The sequence below is a fragment of the Juglans microcarpa x Juglans regia genome, chromosome 2D, assembly GCF_004785595.1.
Source record: "Juglans microcarpa x Juglans regia isolate MS1-56 chromosome 2D, Jm3101_v1.0, whole genome shotgun sequence".
Classification (NCBI taxonomy): domain Eukaryota; kingdom Viridiplantae; phylum Streptophyta; class Magnoliopsida; order Fagales; family Juglandaceae; genus Juglans; species Juglans microcarpa x Juglans regia.
Genome location: NC_054596.1, coordinates 23,928,581 through 23,950,234, shown reverse-complemented (window position 1 = coordinate 23,950,234; position 21,654 = coordinate 23,928,581). Strand labels below are relative to the sequence as shown.

Genomic DNA, 21,654 nt, shown 5'->3' with positions numbered 1-21,654 from the left:
CCGCTCCTCACTAAGCCTGAAGTGCCTGACCCACAGCTCATAATCAGAAACAGTGCAGAACCAGAAAATACCTAACTCTTAAAGATCTTATCGCTTTAGTAGTTAATAACTTTAGTGGTTAGCACAGATCTTTGCGCCCATTTGCTGTTTTTGTAGGCCACCTCCTGTTTGATGACATGTTTCCCCCCTCCCCTCCCCTTCCCTCCCCTCCCTCCCTCACTAGTCTTCCCCCTCCTGATTTTCCTTTTTCTTTCTTTCAACTTTCTTTGAGTTCCTGCCAAGCTGCTCTTATGTCACCAAGTCCACTAGAGACCAAAAAGGGAATAAAAATAAAAATAGAAATGGAAATATGCTGATAAATACTTAATATACATTTACCAATTTTTACAAAAGGCCAAAATTTCATCTGATCTGATTAAAAGTAAAAGCAAAATAGAAGAGAAATAATTATTTAAAAAGGGAAATAGAGAAGCTGTTGCTAACACAAAAGGTGCACTGCACTAGTAATTAACAGAGGGCCTCATCATTTCTTCAGCCTTCAGTGACATACCTCCCTAGCGCATGTTAGCAACCACCATCCTACAAATTAAAATATTTAAAAAAAAAAAAGAAAAGGAGGAAACGAACGAAAAGGAAAGAGGCTTTCCTCTTCAGTTCCCTTCCCACTCCCCGTCAGAATAATCTGGGTCGGGCAACTTATTCAAGTCGACCCGCTCCACGAACCCTCCGCAAGAGTTGAACTCGCTTGTCACCGCTGCCGCCGCCGATGCGTGGTGGTCACGATGTTGTTGTGGCTGATGATGCAGAGCCGTCTCCACCGCGTCGACTTGCGCGCCGACCTCGGTCGCCTTCTTCCTAATGGAAGCGGCCGACATGTCTCCGCAGAGCGCTTCTCCTGCCAAGAACTCGGGGAAATTGAGGCGAGCGGAAGGCCCCCTAAGATAAAAGACGGCTGTGTCGTAGGCCCGAGCGGCGGCGACTGGGGTGGAGTAGGAGCCGAGCCAAATCCTGGAGCGCTTATTGGGTTCCCTAATCTCGGCCACCCACTTGCCCCACTTCCTCATCCTTATCCCCTTGTACGGCCTCTCGCACATCTCCACCCCTCTCTTCCTCCTATTCTCCTCCCTCTCTCCTCCTCCACCACCTCCTTCCATCTCTGTAACACTGTTGCCCTCTCCCTCTCTCTCCCTCTCTTTCTCTCTCTAAGAATTTTCCTGAGAATCACAGAGGGAGGGAGTGAATCTTCATGAAAATACAAAAACTAGAAAACGAGTTCAAGACACGCCCTTTTTGAGAGAGACAGGGAGAGAGAGAGAGAGAGAGGGCCGGTTGTATTTCATTTCATGCTACTCCTTGGCCACTAAGGTTGTCATCTGAGTGAGCCTCCACGTAGGTTAAATTCTGCCAATTTTTATAAATAAATAAATAAAAGAAAAGGAAAGATGGCCAAATTCACCGACAAAATCTCTTTGCTTTTTTTTGGTTTCTTTCTTTGGTTTTATTTTTTCAGTTTTTTGGGGGGTGTTTGTTTAATCTGTGCTCTCTCACTGTCGTTTCCTTAAAACACACCTACAGACCGTCTACGTAGATGCTTTCCTCACTCGTAAATCATATTTGCAATGATATTTGATATTAAGTTTTGCCTTTTTTTTTTAATTAATAAATTTGAGATCCATATAAAAAAATTAATTTTATAATAATATATTCCAATTTTTCTATAGAAAGAGTAAGAGAAGAATGCACACAAAAATACTTTCAATTCATTTTATCTCATTTTATCATTATAACTTTCTCAAATTTTCATACAAAATATAATAAAATAATTCAACTTCTTTAAATCTTAAAATAGTAATAATAATATTAAAAAAAATATTTTAACAATATTTTATTCAATTCATCTAAAATCATCTCATCTCACTATCCAAATGAGTTCTGAGTAGCATTATTATTCCTCTATGATGTTGGCTTAAAAGAATTTGCCTTTTTTTTTTTTTTTGCTCAATTAAAAATGAATAGCATATATGATTTTCATTTAACCTATTATCAGTCTTTAAATTTATTATTAAGAAAAATAATATCTTCCTTCATTCTTAATTTTTTTTTTTCTCAACCTTTCTTCATTCTTTTTTTTTTTTTTTTTTTAAACAAACTCACTTCATTGAAGCTGAAACTAATACATACTACGCACATAGTGGGGAGTTTCCTCCAATTCCACTATGCATTCTGAACTAAGAAGAGCACTTTTAGTAAATGTGTGAGCTATTACATTGCCCTCTCTATTAACATGCTTAGTGACACAAACATCAAACTAATAAATTCTTGACCTTATATCTGAAGTGATCATTTCAAAATAACTTTCATCTGGTGCATGCGTTTGGATCCTCACTACTATTGTCTCAGAATCTCCCTCCAATATGACCATTTTCATTCCTAGATCAAGAGCAGAATTAATTGTTGTCATTGCACCTACTGCTTTAGCAATTAAAGGGTCAAGATTAAAAAGTTGGTTCTTTCCCATGGTGGCTAAGTAAGCCAATACCAATTTTGAAATGTTTTTTGTCCACTACCACATCCCAGTTTACTTTGCAAAAACCTGATGGAGGGTTTCTCATGTTCGAGTCCTCAATGTACTGTTGTTGTGATGTTGATTATCTATATTGGCTTTAATTATTGCAAGATCATGTTGCATTTGCTAAACTCGATATAGAACTTTGTTAGGATCAATCATAATATTGTTGAACACTTTTTCATTTCTTCTTTTCCACATATTCTATAGAGTCAAAGCTAATTCTTCTATTTCTTCCTGTTGTAATATGTTGAACATTTTTGCAAAAAGTTTCTTCATTCTTAGGTTACTTTCAATGTTTTTCCATGCCAATCACTTGTATAAAAAGAAAAATTGCTTAAAAGCCGGGCATTAATATTGTCTATGACTTAAAATGATAAAATATATAAAAAGAGTAATGTTATATATAGTCGTAAAGTGCGTAAGTATTGCACAATCATTTTGAAAAAGAATGAAATTTACTATTAAAAAATTAATTTTGTTTCATGTGTATCTCATATTTATTCACTTTTTACAAAGAGATCGTACATCGCTTACACACTCCACAATGATAAATATTGTTTCTCATATAAAAGAATATCATCTTCCAAAAATTATAAGTAATATTTTTTCGAATAAAAATTATGAGTAATCTAATCATGACAGTACCACGTTAATAAAGTTAGATAAAAATAAAATAAAAATATAACGAGTGTTATTAGATCCGGCTATAAATTGTGTAAATTTGGCATGCTTTCTTTAAAAAAAAAAATATAATATACTTTAGAAAAATAGATTTTTTTCATATAAATTTCTAACTTGTTCACTTAAAAAAAAAAAAAAAAAGTCCAAATATTGTCCCATATATATTCACCGGATGGCCCTAACTTTACTTATTTTTAGTTCGTTTATTAAAAATAAATGATAGTTACAATCGTGGGTGTATAAGTACAATGTAATCATTTTAAAAAAAGTAAATAAATACGAAAATTTTATGAAAAAAATATATTTTAATGAGAAATGATAGTTGCAGTCATGAATGCGCAAGCGTTGTGTAATTATTTTAAAAAAATGAATAAATATGAAATTCATATAAAACAATTAATTTTTTAATAAAAAATTCTCGAGAGAAGCCACTGTAGTGGGAGCAGCTGATGTACACCCTACATGGCATAAGTTAAATGACGAAAAATACTTTATAATATTTATCTCTCAAATTCAAAAATGAGAGAGAGAGTGATGATGGGAGAGTGACCAAGATGAGAGAGAGTGTGACGATGAGAGAAAGAGCGAAGATGAAAGAGAGAATCGAGATGAGAGAGAGAGATCGAGATGAGAGAGAGAGAGCATGAGGGATGAGAGAGAGAATGACAATGAGAGAGACCGAGATGAGTGAGAGAGCTCGAGATGAGAGAGAGAGTGCAGATGAGAGAGAGAGACTAAGTCGAGGAGAGAGAGACGATGAGAGAGAGAGCCCGAGATGAGAGAGAGTCGATCTGATGAGAGAGAGTCAAGGAGAGAGAGACGATGAGAGAGATCTGATGAGAGAGAGAGAGAATCGAGGAGAGAGAGATGATGGGATGAGAGAGAGAAACGATGAGAGAGACGATGGGATGAAGAGAGAAGCCGTCTGGTGAAAAAATAAAATAAAACACATGGACCAGAAGCATCCACGTAGTGTGTGCATTGTGTGCACCACTACAATGGATGCTATATAGAATGACTCTTTTTTAATAGTAAACCACTCTTTTTTAAAACGACTGTACTACGCTTGCGTACTCCACGATTATATGTAAAATTATTATTTTAATAATAAATTATATTCTTTTCAAAATGATTATATAATATTTATATATTTCATTATTGTATGTAGAATTACTTAATATTAAATTATTTTTTAATTTTTTCCGAAGAGGAACGGATAGGTCGGTGGTCGGTGGTGGACAGATACCGTTAGGAATTGACTTTCCCTTCCACGCAATTAACGATTTGATGAGACTGTCATGTTTGTCCTACCCCGACCTTGTCTTTTTGTGACAAATTCAGGGTTAGTATTGCCATTTCATATTTGTCGTGGCCCACTATTTTCTATCAAATTCAGGCGGGGGCGGCCTAAGAATATTTTATGCATTAAAATTATTATTACTCATCCTCATTTATTTATATTTCTTTTTTAAATAATTCTATATGAAATTAATATTTACATCACATATCATTACTGTGATATAATTTAATTTATAAAATAAATTTTAAAATTTAAATTTTATAAATCAAATTACATCATCTAAATAATATGTGGTAAAGGTCTTGATCAAATAGCATTACTCATCTTTGATAATTGAAGAGAGGTTAGATTATTAAAGATGCCTCTTCACTCATTGATAGCTTATACCCATCATGAACTTAAAACAAATAAAATAATTTCAAAAAAAAAAAATAGTTTCAGTGCGTATTGTTTTTTCAATTAGGCAAACAAAAAATTATTGGTTTTTAATGTAAGAGTTTTATTTAAATTGTGTCTCAGACATTCATCTTGATAGAATTTGGAATAGTTCAAAATTTATCAGTTAATAGATGAGTTATAATGGGATAAGAAAATTTATAAAAGATAAGATTAACTCTATATCTTTAATCACAGTCAAACACAAAGTCTTAGATTTCTTGATGGTCAGAAGTCTATAAATAGTACTGAGGGTTTAAAGATTCTCACCTACAACATTAAAGTACCTCTAGCCATCAAAAGACACTTGTGAGGCTAAGTTGCTAGGATGATTCTTTCCTCATAGTTAGATTAATTTCTTCATCAAATAGTTGGAGAAAGTTACGTATTTAATTATCATTGTTATTATTGTGGATCAAAGAAAATTAAAGATCTAATTATTAATATTTATGTTAAAATATTTAACATATAGTATCAAAACGTTAGGCTATAAATTTTTTATGATCACAATAAAAAATATATATATATATTTGTGTATATCTATGATTTAATAGATTGAAAATATTATCCTTTCGATCTGACACATAAATTTATGTTGTTTCACTGTGTGGTTGATTTTCACGAGAATCCACAAAGTGATTTTTTTTTTTTAAGGCAATCCACAAAGTGATTTTTTTTTTTTTGTAGAGCAATCCACAAAGTGATTTTTTTTTTTTTTTAGGCAATCCACAAAGTGATATTATGTATATGTGTTGAATTTTACTTTTGCCGTTTTGAATTTGTGGAGAAAGAGAAACTCTATGACGCATTGATGCATCTCATTGCTTGGGTTTTATTCTCTCGTTTCTTTGTATGTTGTTATTACTTGGGTTTTATTCTCACTATGAAGAAGGAATATAACATATGCATTACACCTATTTGATAAAATGCAACAGAGGTTTTTATTTCTCAAAATTCTCTTTTGATTTCATACTTCCTCAATACAAATAGCCAAAGGCTAGTACAGTATTTATAGGCTTTATTGAGCCTATATTTCAGACGAGAATATAATAGAGAAAATTACATATTTGCATTTATTCAGTTACAAGAATCGTTCTAGATCTTTCCACACTATGAAAAAGTTAGTAGCATGATTATTAGCTAGATATAAATTTATTTTTACTAATCTGTATGAAAAATCATTTGTATCTTTTGAGAAATGAAGGAAATGATAGTGATGAAAATATAAGAATTATATCAATTGAATTTTGAAAGAAACAATGATACATGAAGGTTTATGTGCCCTAAGCATAAGACATGATTCAAAGGGAAGGTAAACCTTTTTCAGTTTCGAATCAGATCTTATACATATTTATACATTCTTTTAGATTAAACTATAGTGTAAATGTTCATATTTATTTTGTCTGTATAAATTTCGTGCATTCTTGTACTTTGAAAATGTTTATAATTCATTTTATGATTATCATAATGATAACATGGAACAACGAGGAAATGATCATCTACCTCATTAGATAAACACTGCTGAAGAATTGGCTATGGAGACATCAAAACTTGTAACCTCATGTGATTTTCTTAATTTGATTTTGGTTAGCTAGGTTACATGGTGCATTTTTAAAATTTGAATGTGACATAAAAATAAATGAAGGTTCGCGTATGTTTTCATAAGTTATAAAAATAATTGATTTTATAAAAGACCGATGCATAAAAGAGTGATTGAAATCCATGAATCAATGTAAAGTTTGTAATTTCGTCTAAATTATCTGAAATGTATAAAAGTCGAATGTAAATGAGTGGTAGAGACAAAACCTTAACTTTAAAGACAATGTTGAACGATATAGAGTCAGATTTGTAATTAAGGATTTCACTCAAAAATGAACATTGATTAGAAATAGATTTCTAATAAACTTGAAAGAACTCATTAAGAATCACTATGGCATTAGTAGGTCATTATAGTCTAGAGTTACATCAAAGAAATGTGAAAATAATTGTAGAGTGAAAGTCTGAAGTCTAAAAGAAATGAATAAAATGATTACTTAAAAAAGGTAGTAGATTTTCTGAAAAATTGGTATCTGAAATTTGATAATACCAATATTGTTTTGGAATTAAGAAAAATATTGTCAATGTATATATCCGTAAGTCAGTGGGATTATATTTGTATTTATGGTCATGCATGTATATGACTTTTGGGAAGTATGAATTATGGTTTGTAGTATAGCATTAAAGTTATGTCTCTAAAGAACTTTAAAAATGGAATTCATGAATGAGACATCATTCTTAATTGGGATTGGATTTTAATACCAAGACGATAACTGTTAGGATTGTCTTAGTATAGTTGTATAGAGTTTTGAAAGATTTTACATGAAGAATTGTTGTTCAATAGATGCTTTAAAAATAAAATGTGACATGCTCAGTATTTTATATTGTCCTCGAATTGATTAGGTTGTTAAGGAAATTATGTATATGACTGTTATAAAAAAAATATGATGACTGCACAAACCTGTATAAGATTGAATGTCAGTTTTTTCAATTGACATTCTTGGTTGTTGCCGAAGTAGCCCAAGGATGTTTGATCCAAAAGTTGTGAAAGAGTGCAAGGTTATTTGCAAGAAATTAAAGACTATGTTGTTATTTTAAGAAGAACTGATACTCTTAAGGTAACTGGATATTCAGAACTTATTTTGTGGGATTACTCTAATGATGAAAAATATAGTTATAGTAATGTATTTTGCTATCTAGTATAGTTATTTTATGAAAAAGTATGAGGCAAATCTCTTACTGCTTCACGTGCAATAGGGATTGAGTTTGTGGTATGTTTTAAGACCACAATGTATGATATTTGATTAAGAAAATTTATCTTAAAACTTGAAATTGTCGACTTATAGTCAAGCCGTTAATAAAGTATTGTAAGAATTCTTTAGAATATTTTTCTCCGAATGATAAGTATTTAATAAAAATTTAAATACATAAGTGTTTATGAGAAAGTATAAAAATAAAGATGTCCATAACAATAGTATGTTAATGATTATACTTTAAGGGACATGTTGTAAAGATGAGTTATATGCTTATACTTATTATGTGAATATGTTAAAGAGATTATTGATATACTGAGTATTTAGTTATTGAAAATTGAAAGATATCTATTATGGTTGTTTCTGTTTTCTTGTATTTCCATTTTATATGGACATTGAATGGTGTTGATGAATGATGACAAGATAATGTCTACGATAGAGATGAATTGGAATCCAAAGTATTACAATATTAACCTTAATTGTCCCAATTAAAGATCGTGTTAAATTAAGTTATTGGTGTTGTGGTACATGGAAGAGAATTTGTTGATCATATAACAGATGACCGCCATGACTCATATTGGTAGCTGGTTTGACATTAATATTATGGAACTCATGAAATGTACTTTGGGCTATGAAGGTTTCAAGAAATGAATTTACGCAGTATGGTTAATTTCTTATGATAAACCCATGAACGTAAAATATTATTTTATGGGTGTATGGGCCAAGTGGGAGAATGTAAGAGTTTTATTTAAACTTTATGTCCCAAACACCCATCTTGATAGAGTTTGGAATAGCTCAAAACTTATCAGTTAATAAATGAGTTATAATGAGATAAGAAAACTCCTAAGAGATAAGATTAATTTTATATCTCTAATCACAGTCAAATACAAAGTCTTAGATTTCGTGATGGTTAGAAGTCTATAAATAATACTGAAGGAATTAAGAGTTCTCACCTACAACATTAGAGTATCTCTAGCCATCGGGAGACACTTGTAAGGCTAAGTTGCTAGAGTTATTTTTCTCTCATAATCAGATTAATTTCTTCATCAAACAGTTGGAGAAATATAAGTATTTAATTATCATTGTTGTTATTATTGTTGTTCATGTTAAAATATTTAACATTTTAAACCTTTATTTTCGAAACCAAATGGACGGACTTTAGTTTGGCGACAAAAATTGTCAGTGATTTTCATGACATACTAATTTTTCGTGTTTAAGAATAATATATATATGTGTGTGTGTGTGTCAAACAACAAAATAAGGTTGATTGGAGGGGAACGGTAAGATCCTCATTCGGTGTTGCGTGCATGGATCAGATTCATTATGCTCTGGAGTACTTCACTGTTAATTAATTGTTTCCTCGATATTAAATTATACATGCAACGTTCGTCACACTGATCTTCTCTATAGTTCATTTAAAACAGATTGTATTCATTGAGTAATATTATTCTTCATCCTAAATTCTATTATCCTCAGTTGTACATGACCTGATCTTCTATCAACCATTTAAATGGCAGTACTCGCTTTAAATTCACTGCATTACTGAAAATTATAAAAATCTTGGATAAAAGAACTTACTCAATACGTACTCATTTATATATAATGGGCCGGGGTATTTTCGTTACTATGTTTCTAAAAATGATTATATTAAATAAGTGAAGGACTATGTTACACTTACTGTCCAGCCATCGCTGGGAGCTACTGTTAGTTATAAGATTTTATTTTATTTTTTTTGCTTTTTCATACATATATTTTTAAACACTTTTAAATATTTTTAAAAAAATAAAAAAGTTATAATATTATTAAAAAATATTTTCTAAATCATTAAGTAAAAAAAATTAAAAAATTAAAACGGTAGAGTGGTGCGGTAGAATTGCTGGGGAAGGACAGTATTATCCATAAGTGAAACCTGCACCCGATGGTCAGACTCAGACATTACTATGGTCGAGTACTGTGGACAAGAAGGAACCAAAAGACAGAGACAGAATAACATTGTGGTACCTGTTGTGTAAGGCATGGTGTGGATCAGAAGACCCTGAAGGACGTACTAGTTATAATTAAGTAACATGCATGTCAATTAAGCACTTGGAGATAGCATGATCGGATTCGTTTTTCTTTGTCGGTTCTGGTACTTTTTTAACAAGTAAATGAGTTCCAACCCATAGAATATATTCTATTTTAATTAATCATGTCCAAGTAAAGAGTATTTAATTAATCTCCGATCGATCATCTTCTCTCATTTAACGATAAATATATAAGAGCACTCTCATCAACTTGGTTAAAATTTAACTTTAACTAACAAGATACTTAAAACACCCAACATTAAATTAGAAATGTTTGTATAAATTTAGACATTAACTATAATTACTCACCAAATATGTGAGTATACAGTAACTTAACCAAACACTATAATATTCATTTATCACTCATCTCACTAAATACGTAGATTTATTTATAATTAAAAAATTTGGTTTGATTTATTATTATTAAATATATAATTTGATAAAAATAAATTAAATAAAAAAATTTAAATTAATAATATTTTATTATTATATAGATAATAAATAGATAATCTAATGTAAAAATTAAATTTAAATAAAATAGGTGAATGCAAACTCAAATGATATTAATTAAAATTGAAATTTATATTTGACTAATTCAATCAAAATGCTCTAATACGAGGGAGGATGAACAGCACATCAACACGTACGTACGTACATACCTAAGATAACTATGAGAAAGTCAACCAGTGTGGCGCGTGCGTGCATGCTATTTCAGGGACAGATTATATATACCTGGCGTTGCAGACTTGCATGCGATGACCGATAGAGAAGGACGTGAACAATCTTATTCTTTGGGAAAAGTTTACTACAGTACCCCTAAGCTAGTATCTGTCTCATATATCAACCAGTACGTAGCAGTAGGGCCTTTTAAAAGCAGTTTGACTTTGATAAGTACCTTCCAACAGCTTCGAATTATCAACCATAATATATATATGCACCGAATGATAGTGATTAGGCCACGTGGCTAATTATGGAGGTCGTGTGACTTCAAAAAAGAAAAAGTAATAGATACGCGTGGAAAAAATTTAGGATGGAAGCCATAGATGCATTAATGTTGAGATGCTTAAGTTAGAGATCAGATAAGCATGCATGGCCGTCCAATTATGTAATGAATATAAGTCAAAGTTTAGGTGAATACGTGGACTTAAAATTGCAGAGTGATTTTTCTGATCTTCTTCTTTTACAAGAAAACTGTTAACGATTGGAAGACCCGTATATATACATACATTGAATCATGCATAGTGTTTTAGCAAAAGCGACTTGCATGGGGAGTGCACTTGACTATTTTCACTTTTCTATGTTAATGTGGGGGTTGGATTATGAGTAAGGACGTACAGAATGTCACATCAGACAAAGCTTTGCTGCCATGCAACATGTCGTGATGTCTGTTTTTTCGTGTGAATTCCGCGGAACATGTCATTTACAATTCCTTGCGATATATATTCATTGTTTCTGTATCCGATTTGGCATGTAAAATTTCTTGCACCGTATCAATGATCCGGAGTCGAATTCCAATAGTTTCACCAAATATTGTAGACATTTGCAAAGATGGCTATAATTGAAAGTCTGGGTTTTGGACTCTCTCATTTGATCCATTGCTTTGCCTGCAGCTGAATTATTTAAGAGAAACGATATTTACAGTTATAGAGTTCGTAAGCGCCATGCAATCTCTTTGAAAAAAATACTCACATAGAAAAAAATTATTTTTTTTAATAGTAGACTTTACTCTTTTTTAAAATGATTGCACAACGCTTGCACACTCTACGATTATACGTAGCATTATTCATTATTTAATGTAGCGAATATGACATTTAATTTAGTTCCTGGTTTTCGTTTCTTTCTTGATCTATGGAAACAATGAATATATATGGAAGAAAAACAAAAAGTAGAATCATGGAACTGCACTGAAATGCATTAAAAACATGCTCAAGTAGGTGAATAGCAAAAAGCAATTTTAAGGCCTCGTTTGCATTTAAAACCTACCTCAACTCATCTCATTTCATCATTACAATTTTCCTAAATTCTCATATAAAATATAATAAATAATTCAACTTTTTCAAATCCCAAAATAACTTTTCCAAATTCCCAACAAAATATAATAAATAATTCAACTGTTATTCTATTATTCACAAAACATCTCAACTTATCTCTAAATCCAAACCACTCCTAAGATTCAACCTAATAACAGCTATACTAGCATTCAGACAACCTGTTTTCTGGTACAAACTGATATACAAGATGTGCATACAGCTAAGACAATGGCAGAACCAAATGGCACTGTTTCTCCTTGTCATGTGCAATTTACTTTGACTTCTTGCGCATTCTCATCCGTGATTTCGCATACCTGGATTTCATATTAAGCAAAATCTTTGGGAACAAAAGTAATTTAGATGAATGGTATAAAAGGAATAAATTCTCAAAGGATACTGTAACCGCAAGCCCTCGCCGGCTGTTGATGAGTACAGAATTGTGCCTTGCATGCCAGATGATTCATAGCTCCAGTTGAACACACAGTATCAAAAGCAGAAACAAAACATGTAAGTCACATAAAGTTAACAGCAACAATACTTAAAAGGTGGGAAAAATCAAAACCACTCAAATATATAGCACAAGTTACAATGTGAAAGCAGTGAAGAAAAATTTCTAACCGAAAATACTCGTTCAATTATACATGTAAAATCACTCTCCAGGTCCTATGAAAAACAAAACAACATCCAAGCAAAGCGGCACGAATCATTGCAACAACTCTTTTTCCATGTGATGCTTTTTGACTAAACACTAGTTCACTGCACAATACTCCCTATGTCTCAGAAGAATAGTCTCAGGTTGACTAAAGAAACGTAGAGGCAAAAATATGCAAACATTGTGTCATTTTCCATTTCATCACTTCCCAATATTTCCCATCTGATGAAACTTGTACTCAACTTGTAGTTACCCCGCTATAAGAGCATCCTCGTTGGCTTGGCCAAAGTCTAATGATAGCTAAACTTTAACCAATATGTGCCAAAAAACCACCACATTGGATTGGGTATCTCTATAAAATTTTAGACTTTTGTTACAGTGATTCTCCAAATTTATAGGTGAACAGTAGGTTAAACCAAACATTAAAATATTCAATTTTCACTCCTCTCACAAAATATGTAGGTAATTTTTGTAATTAAGAAATTTGGTTCGATTTATTATTATTAAATATAAAATGTAATAAAAATAAATTAATTAGAATATTAATTATTAAGTTAATTATAATGATAAGTTAATTATTATTAATATTAATAGGTGTCGTTTGGATTCAGAGATGAATTGAGATGATTTGTGAATAATAGATAAAATATTTTTAGAATATTATTTTTTAATATTATTATTGTTTTGGAATTTGAAAAAGTTGAATTGTTTATTATATTTTGTGTGAGAATTTAATAAAGTTGTTTTTAGATTTGAAAAAGTTGAATAGTTTATTATATTTTGTATGAGAATTTAGGAAAGTTGTAATGATGAAAATGTGATGAGTTGAGGAAGTTTGTGAATTCAAACAAGGCTATGTTAATTTAATATTTAATAAATGTAATAAATATTAATTTAATTTAATTAGAATATAATTATTATTAATATTAAATTGGTAAAATTATAAAATGTGATACAAATAAATTAAATAAAAAATTATTAAATTAATGATATTTTATTATTATATAGAGAGTAAATGGCTAATCCAATGTGGAGATTGAATTTAAATGGTATAGACAAATATAAAAAAGTGTGATATTGACTAAATTTTAAAGATGAATTTAGCCAAGCCAATGAGGATGCTCTAAAATGGGTATAAATATGATGAACGGTAAAAGCTGAAATCTCCCTGTAGTTTGTACTGCATGGACTATGGGGCGTGGATGTAGCTGCGAAGCAGTGATTTGTGAATTTACCATGCACGAATTGAATTCCTATCGTTTGCCCATAGGGGAGGGTGAATCATTTTAGCATTTTGACTTTTGAACATTTGAGGCAGCCACATTAATGTGTTCCAAGAGTGGAATATAAACACTGCTGTTCTCAGATGTTCTAACAATGCAAAAACGGATTCAGAATAACAAAAACTGGTGGCAGTTCCCTAAGCCATGTACTGTAGTAACAAAAACTGCCTGCTTTCAGTCCCCAACCAATCAAAATATGCATACGGACGTAGCCCATACTAGGTGCTTATATTAATTGACTTCAACCACCCACTTTCCAACCTTGCCATCCAGACACCACATTCTCTCTCCTCTTTTAACTACTCTTATTTTTTCAAAAGAAAAATTTTAAAATTAATTCTGTCATTCATAATCTCATTATCCTATCCTTTCCACACATGCACATGCCAAGAAGCTAGCATATAGGTGAAGATTGGTCGGGGGGGGGGGGGGGGGGGGGGGTATGCATGCTCATGTACGTGTGTGTGTGTTGTGTGAGAGAGAGAGAGAGAGAGAGAGGACAGAATGCTTCATTTCATAAAAAGAATCTATGTAGATCAAACAGTGAATCTTTTAACGTAACTTGGCTATTTGTTTTTAATTAAGACGAGGCTAGTGCATTTTGTCTCAAAAACAATCTCCTCTGAGTAATAGAAAGTACATTATGTAAACTGAATGACAAAGGAAAAAGTCAAGTTATCAGGCCAACGTCCATTGCAGAAAATCAACTATAGTTTCCTTCAAAGTGTAATAAATACCCCAAAGGACAGCAATGAAGTACCTGGAAATCAACAAAGGCAACTGGAGCCCCATGTGTTCTGAATCTTCAATTCTAGAAACCCCAAGCATCTAGTGGAGACAATGAACAAAATGAAATTTACACCCACGTTATTCAGACTTACAAAGAGAAAATATACATGACAATATAAACAGCTACTGACCTTGAAAATACTTGAACTAGCTCTTGCTCTGTACAAGTTGGTCACAAATTAGCCACAAAAAGTGTTGAACATGGGGTAACATTTTTCGAACATTGGGCACTGGAGGACTATTCTGTAGTAAGAAAATCACAGCGACTTTAAAAAAATTAGAGAGTAGTCCAAGTGCACATCATAAGCCAATAAATTTAATATGAAATCATATATCTAGAAGTGATATATCATATACGATACATGTAATCACCCTAAGGATAGGCGTTCTTTAGCCAATCCATTGCATAGCGATTACTTCACAACTCAGTAAACACATAGTAGGAATGCCTACTGAAGCAGCTTCAAGAATAACTTCAGATGGACATGGAGTAATTTATAAACCTGGAGTAACTTCTAGAAGCTTATTTCAGGTGTCTTGTATATGGATGATAAAAAGAAGGATAAATGTAAGAAATCATTTTTCCTGCTCACGTTTTGCTTATGTTCTTTCTACAAAACCACCCATCAGGAGTGTCATAAAGTTTCACTTTATTGGATATCTATAGATGCAAATGCAGAGCTCAGTCATGAGAAAATTTTTCAGATCAAAGACAAAGATATCCAAGAAAAGCAAAGATTGAATATAAATCCCAGAAAGAAAAAAGTGAAGCATATTTTTTAAAAAAGAAAGAAAAGATTGCTAGTTTACAGACCAGGGCACCAGGCAGCAAGATTAAACAATGGCTATTATTATGTCTTCAGAAGTAAAAGGAATGTAAGCAATTCTAGATGATGAATTTAACTTATGTTGAAAATAACCTGACCAAATTCGCAGATGCTTTCTCATTTACAGTTCTGCCCCAAAAAGTAATATTCAGCTAATTTCCCTCAACTCTCTCTTCTTCCTCTCATCTGAATCTGGAGGCCCTCACCCTCTAAGTGAGAAACCCCTTTAATTCCCAATCCAGTGTGTGAAGTGTTACAGAAAGTAAATAAATATTCAGATTAGGACAAATGAAAACTAGAAAAAAGAAAAAAAAAAAAGGAAGAAAGAAAGAAAAGATTCTATATACTTCTACTTCCTAGAACAGGGCATTTAGCAAAAGATTTCATTAAGCCCTCAACCTCTTGGATAGTAGTAATTGCGCCCAATCTAAAATGCGCTTATTGCTGAGCTAAAATGAATCACTTCAACATAATAAAGCTGTGCTTAAGCAGTGCAGATGACCTTTATGCAGATGGATAACCAATCGTGTTGTAACCAGAATTACCCATTCCAGGCATGTGAATGCTGCCAAGACCTGCTAGTGCCCAAGTGTGTAAAACGTGTGCAATGTGAGCTTTTAGACTGTGTCCATGTGACTAAGCAATTAATTTGCACTCCAAGTATGATGTCAAAAACCACAACTGACAAGTTAGCACTTCATTCTCTTTGAGAGAGAGCGAGAGAGAGAGAGAGAGAGAGAGAGAGAGAGTGGCTTTAATATGCCAGGAACTAGGAGAAGAATTGGCAAATAAGGAACACCATAGGAAGCACTCCATAATCTGTAAGCAATTCAGTCAATAGTATTACCAGAATTAGAAGTGCTCCTTGAAAATGTAAATCCTCTAGCTTTTTTATCTGAGCCAAATCTTCCATCATCTGATTGCCATATCCAAGATATCCACAATTCATTTTCGAAACAATGAAAACTGTGGAGTAATTCAATACAGATAATCAATCCAATGAGCAATTGACTTGTTCTCATGCGCTAGGATCTAGAATTAGATTTTGCCAGATCAACATACAGGGTTGACCCCTTCTCAAGATCAAACACCATCCCCAGCAGAAATGGATTCAGAATAAAAAATTTCAGTTAATGTCATCATATCTAACATGCTACAGAAGTGGAGTACCATAATGTTTTGCCCCTATACTAATACTCACGTTCTACAGTAACAAGCTTGTAAAAAGCACAAACAAGATTGAAAAACATACAATCAATCAATCTCAACCAGATTGAAGACATCATCAGCAGAAGGAAACCGCAGATTACTATAACTTGAAACATAGAACAAGAAGTTTATAAAAGGGTTACATAAGGCAATCATGAGATAATCCAAAATTAAAATATATTATTAAGTACCATTTTTTTCACTAGGAAATTTCCAGTTGAAAGAAAAATAAAAATAAAAATCCACCTATTTAGAAATCAAAATATTTTGAATTCAGTTTTTTGTTATTTTATTTTGATAGGCAAGCAAGAAGCTTTATTGATTGCAATAGGCATAGCCCATGTACACGGGTCATATACAAGAGACACCCAAGCATGATTAACAATTGATCCAAGAAAGTCATGGACACTCAATCCATTGAGTTCTATTACAATTGACCGTTGGAATAAAGTATTGAAAAAGAAAACTCGAATCATCCATGGTCTGCATGCAGTCTTCAAAACTTCTTTCTACAAAGACACCATCACAGGCAAACATGAAACGGGCATCATCTTCCACATTGCTGCAATATGTGGGTTGCCCCGTAGACCTCTCCAAGTTTCTAGAAAGTCAACGAAGCTTCTTGGCATCACCCATGCTAGATTAATTCTAGTGTAGAAATCATTCCATAGAGTCGTGGCTACCTCATAGTAGTAGATGGTCATCTGTCTCCCCACTTTTTTTGCACATACAACACCAATCTAATACAATGATGTGATTTTTCCTTAAGTTGTCAATGGTGAGAATCTTCCCTAGGAAAGCTGCCCATACAAAGAAAGCTGCTTTAAGAGGTGCCTTAGTCTTCCAAATGCTCATCCAAAGAAAACAATTGGAATTTTGCACAGTGCGGGATTTATAGAATGACAACACGGTAAACTTCCCTTTCATGGAAGAGTGCCACAATACCTTACCTTCATCTCCCACTCCCACTCTAGTAGAGTACAATAGGTTGTAAAATTATGTGAAGGTATCAACTTCCCAATATTGTGCAACTCTAAAAAAATTTATTTTTGATCGGTAAAATTAACTTCATCAATGAGAATGAAATAGGCATTGCCCAAGTACACAGGAAGCATACAAAAGAAAACACCTAATTACATTCTAGGAACCAAAAAATGAAAGATCATGAGCACTAGTTCCATCGAGTACAATAGCAGAAAACCAACTCTAAAAAAACTAACATTCCATTGTGGAAGGCCACTGGAACTCCAAGATATCTGCTATTGAAGCTTCCTAGGCCCACGCAATTCCATACATTTCCAGATAAGCTTCCTTAAGGACTCTACCACACTGCACTGTGGATCATGCCAGAATTTGATTCTGGACCCATCACCCAGCTCATGTGATCCATGCACCTCAGTTGAACACCATCTGCCCCAAGCCCCCCCAAATTTTGCATCTATGACCACGTTCTACAAAGCCCCACTTTTTTGTTGGTATTGCTACAAACCATTTCCCTAGTAAAGCTCGATTAAAAACCAGCAAGTTTAGGTCTCCCAACCCTCCTAAGATCGGAGTACATTCCGTAGCCCAATTCACCAGGTGAAATTTGAATTCCTCATCCATCCCACCCATTGGAAATCACGTTGAAGCTTCTCAATTTGATTGGCCGCCTTAGTAGGGAGTAAAAATATAGACAAGCATGTCGTCAAGTTGGATAGGGTGCTTTTGATCAAAGTAACCCTACCACCTTTGGACAAGTACACCCTTTTCCAGCTAGCTAGTCTGCATTCCATTCTTTCAATTACTATATCGCAAATAGCCTTTGACTTAAAAGATCACCCAATGGAAGACTGAGATATTTTGAAGGCAAGGAGGATACCTTACACCCGAAGATGATAGCCAAATAGGAAGATTGCCCGCTGGTACTAGTTTTGACTTTTCTAGATTCATTTTCAAACCAGAAGTAGCTTCAAAACACAATAAAAGTGCCCTCAGAGTTTGGATCCCTGGTTGGCGCCACAGAAATGAGGGTATCATCTGGAAATAGAAGATGGGATATGTCCAATGTTCCACTATTTGCATCTCCTACTGAAAATCCAGAAAGGAAGCCACTGTACCTGAGATCATTTTGCTGAAAACTGCCCTGATAATAACAAAAAGGAATGGAGATAAATGATAACAATTGTCTCAAACCCTGAGAAGTATTAAACAAGCCCATAGGTGTACCATTCACCAGTATAGAGGAGTGAACGGTTGAAATTCAATACCTTATCCAAGAACACCATCTCTCCCCAAAACCACATCTCGCAAGCAAGTCGAGCAAGAAGTTCCAATTGACACGATCATACGCCTTCTCCCCAAAACCACATCTCTAAATTTTCATTTTCTTTCTAAACATAGTGAAAACATAACGAAGGAAATTAAAAAACGAAATTTAAGATATAAAAAATAAAACTAAACAGATGACTAGTCTATCTGTACAGGCAAGATCTCCAAGAATATGCCCTTGGTCTTGACTCTAGAGCTGGGCTAGATCCAAAGTTGCTACTAAGACAGCACACTGCCTAATTACTTTGAATGCACTTATGTCAGACATGAATTTGACCTGCTGGCATCAATATGAAATCACCAAGTTTCTGTACAGAAATGATAAATATACGTGTTAAGACAGTGCAATTAGTGATTGATCAACTATATTTCGGCTATTTAGGGTTATACATGTCTGCATGTTATCGTACAATTAGTGCTGTAAGCGCAAAGGCTGAAGCGCTTCACTTACCAAAAGCGAAACATATTTACAAAAGCATGCTCTAAGCAAGCTTTTTGTGTGAGCTTAATGGCAGAAAATTATGCTTCTGTAATTATTTAATAAAAATCAGTTCAATACCCAAAAAATGACAAAACATTCTCAAGTAGTTAGTTGATATTGAAGATCATTTACATACCATGGTGCCACATGTTGTCATATGTGATGTGTATGCTTCGAACCCAATATAAGATTCCAAGTTGTTTTTCCAAATGGATTGATATTTGATTGCTTATGTTTTTTTTTTTTTTTTTGATAAGAAGAACTTCATTTAATCATCAAATGAAATGTTTACAAATTGGCTTGGTCAAGCCAGACTGACCATGCATGCTTTGCTAGGAAGTGAGCCACCTGATTTCCAACTCTAATTACATGTTGAACTTGATACTCGTTGAAATGGCTGAGCAGATTTCTAACCTCCTTTAGTAGATTACCTTGGCTTGATAAGGAATCTTCAGAAGCAGCCAAAGCTTCCACCATGAGTAAACAATCACTCTCTAGCACAACTTTGGAAATCCCTAAATGCAAACTAAACTGCAGACCTCGTAACATGGCTAGTAACTCGACAGAAGCTGGTTCATGAAGCTCATGCTCAGATTTACTTACAGCCATCAGAACATTTCCTTTCTCATCCCTAAGCACAGCGCCTACTCCAGCCTTTTGAAGATTAAAAAATAATGCAGCATAAACATTTAGCTTGCAAAAACCAGGAGGAGGAGCTCGCCAACAACCCAGTTTCTGCATTGGATAGTGTGGTTCGGCAGATGCTGGGAGTACAGGTTTTTGCAAACTAATAGCATAGTTTGCAGCCTGCAAAGGGTCCAGTAAGCTGTGCTCAATGGTCCATTTGTTGCGCCTATACCAGAATGACCATGCAATTAAGAAAAATCTGCTAAGTAAACCTTGATCCCCTCTGTATAACAGTGACACAACTGCTTCCATAACTGTGCATAAGTCAGGAAAACAAGTTAGAGCAGGTAAAAGTTGCCACCATGCAGCTTTAACATCATGACATTGTAACACAGCATGGGATACATCTTCAATAGGATTATTGCAAAAATCACATGCAGGACTCTATAATTTTCCTCTTAAACAGGTTTTGTTTCGAAGGTAGGCTTTCCTTGCAAGCTCTCCAAGCAAAAACTCTAACTTTATTGGGGAACCTCATTTTCCAAATGGCTTTCCACATTTTCTGCTCTTCATGGGCATTTGAACTCTCAGCAGTATCATGTTGTGTAAGACTTTTGAAAAATCTGTATCCACTTTGAACACTAAAAGCCCCATTTTTCTCATGCCGCCACATCCATACATCTTCATGTTGCCCTGGACTGAGAAGGATTTTCATTACATCTGAAGCTATTCTTGGATTGAAGAGAGCTCTAACCCTGGAGACATCCCACCAGCCTGTCTCAATATCTATATCAAAGATGCTATTCTTGCTGAAAAGTCCCATACTGCACTGTCAGTCTCCTCCAGCATTAAACTTTGATAGCCAGGAACCCAGTTATCTTGCCATATCTGAGCATTAGCCCCATTCCCAATCCGCCATTGACACCCTTTCATCAACATATTTTTAGCTTCCCAAATTCCTTTCCAAGGGTAGGAAGAGTTATGGCCTATTTGGGATTCAAAAAACGAGGAATTAGGGAAATACTTAGCCTTAAACAGCTTGTGTATTAAAGAGTTTTCATACTTGAGCACCCTCCAAGCCTGTTTAGCTAAAAGGGCCATGTTAAAACTTTTAGGTCTCTAAATCCCATTCCACATCTGCATTTAGGAACACACAGTTTGTCCCACGATACCCAATGGATCCTCCTCCCATCATCTCTTTGTCCCCACCAAAACTGAGCCATCATCTTCTCTAATTCTCTACAGAAAGTAGTGGGTAATTTGAAGCAACTCATCACAAAAGATGGGATAGAACATGCAACAGCCTTTAGTGAGATCTCCCGACCCCCTTGAGACAAGAATTTTTCCTTCCAACTTTGTAGTCTCCTCCATACTCTACTTTTAATTGCTGCAAAGGCAACAGATTTTGCTTTCCTAACAATGGGAGGTAAGCCCAAATATTTCTCGTATTGTTGTACTGTACTCCCTCCCCACATAGCCATAATGGTTTCTTTCAAGTTATCCGGCACATTAGAGCTGAAGATCATGGCAGTTTTCTGTTTGTTAATCATCTGACCAGAGGCTAATTCATATTTCCTTAAGAGAACTTGATAGGAACCAAGGTGGGCCT

General features: G+C 33.8%; 2 protein-coding genes and 1 long non-coding RNA gene across 5 annotated transcripts; all 3 read right to left on the bottom strand.

Moving 5' to 3' along the window:
* Window positions 1-350: 350 nt before the first annotated feature.
* Window positions 351-1,353, bottom strand: LOC121250182 (ethylene-responsive transcription factor ERF010-like). Its single transcript, XM_041149177.1, has one exon. It carries the CDS (start codon window positions 1,152-1,154, stop codon window positions 651-653), a length of 504 nt encoding a protein of 167 aa, XP_041005111.1. The 5' UTR covers window positions 1,155-1,353; the 3' UTR covers window positions 351-650.
* A 13,203-nt stretch (window positions 1,354-14,556) lies between these two features.
* LOC121250432 lies at window positions 14,557-17,349 on the bottom strand. 3 transcript variants are annotated; one of them, XR_005937785.1, is made up of 4 exons: window positions 16,266-17,349; window positions 15,921-15,993; window positions 14,723-14,834; window positions 14,557-14,630 (listed from the first exon to the last, which is right to left on the bottom strand). It is a non-coding gene; the product is annotated as an uncharacterized LOC121250432 (long non-coding RNA). The 3 variants fall into 3 exon arrangements; XR_005937783.1 differs by having other exon boundaries at window positions 15,921-17,349; XR_005937784.1 differs by lacking the exon at window positions 15,921-15,993.
* A 1,229-nt stretch (window positions 17,350-18,578) lies between these two features.
* LOC121249385 lies at window positions 18,579-20,868 on the bottom strand. The gene is made up of 3 exons (XM_041148092.1): window positions 20,484-20,868; window positions 19,833-20,359; window positions 18,579-18,752 (listed from the first exon to the last, which is right to left on the bottom strand). The coding sequence occupies exons 1-3, from the start codon at window positions 20,866-20,868 to the stop codon at window positions 18,579-18,581; spliced, it is 1,086 nt and encodes a 361-aa protein (XP_041004026.1).
* Window positions 20,869-21,654: the final 786 nt, after the last annotated feature.

What these genes read in the sequence shown, in the direction of transcription:
- LOC121249385 (XM_041148092.1), bottom strand. Translation starts at nt 20,868, where the DNA reads ATGGGACTTTTCAGCAAGAATAGCATCTTTGATATAGATATTGAGACA. An exon ending in GAGGAAAATTATAGAGTCCT is followed by an intron (nt 20,360 to 20,483) that starts GCATGTGATTTT and finishes ACTTATGCACAG; the next exon opens with TTATGGAAGCAGTTGTGTCA. An exon ending in AAGGTAATCTACTAAAGGAG is followed by an intron (nt 18,753 to 19,832) that starts GTTAGAAATCTG and finishes TGTTATTATCAG; the next exon opens with GGCAGTTTTCAGCAAAATGA.
- LOC121250182 (XM_041149177.1), bottom strand. Translation starts at nt 1,154, where the DNA reads ATGGAAGGAGGTGGTGGAGGAGGAGAGAGGGAGGAGAATAGGAGGAAG.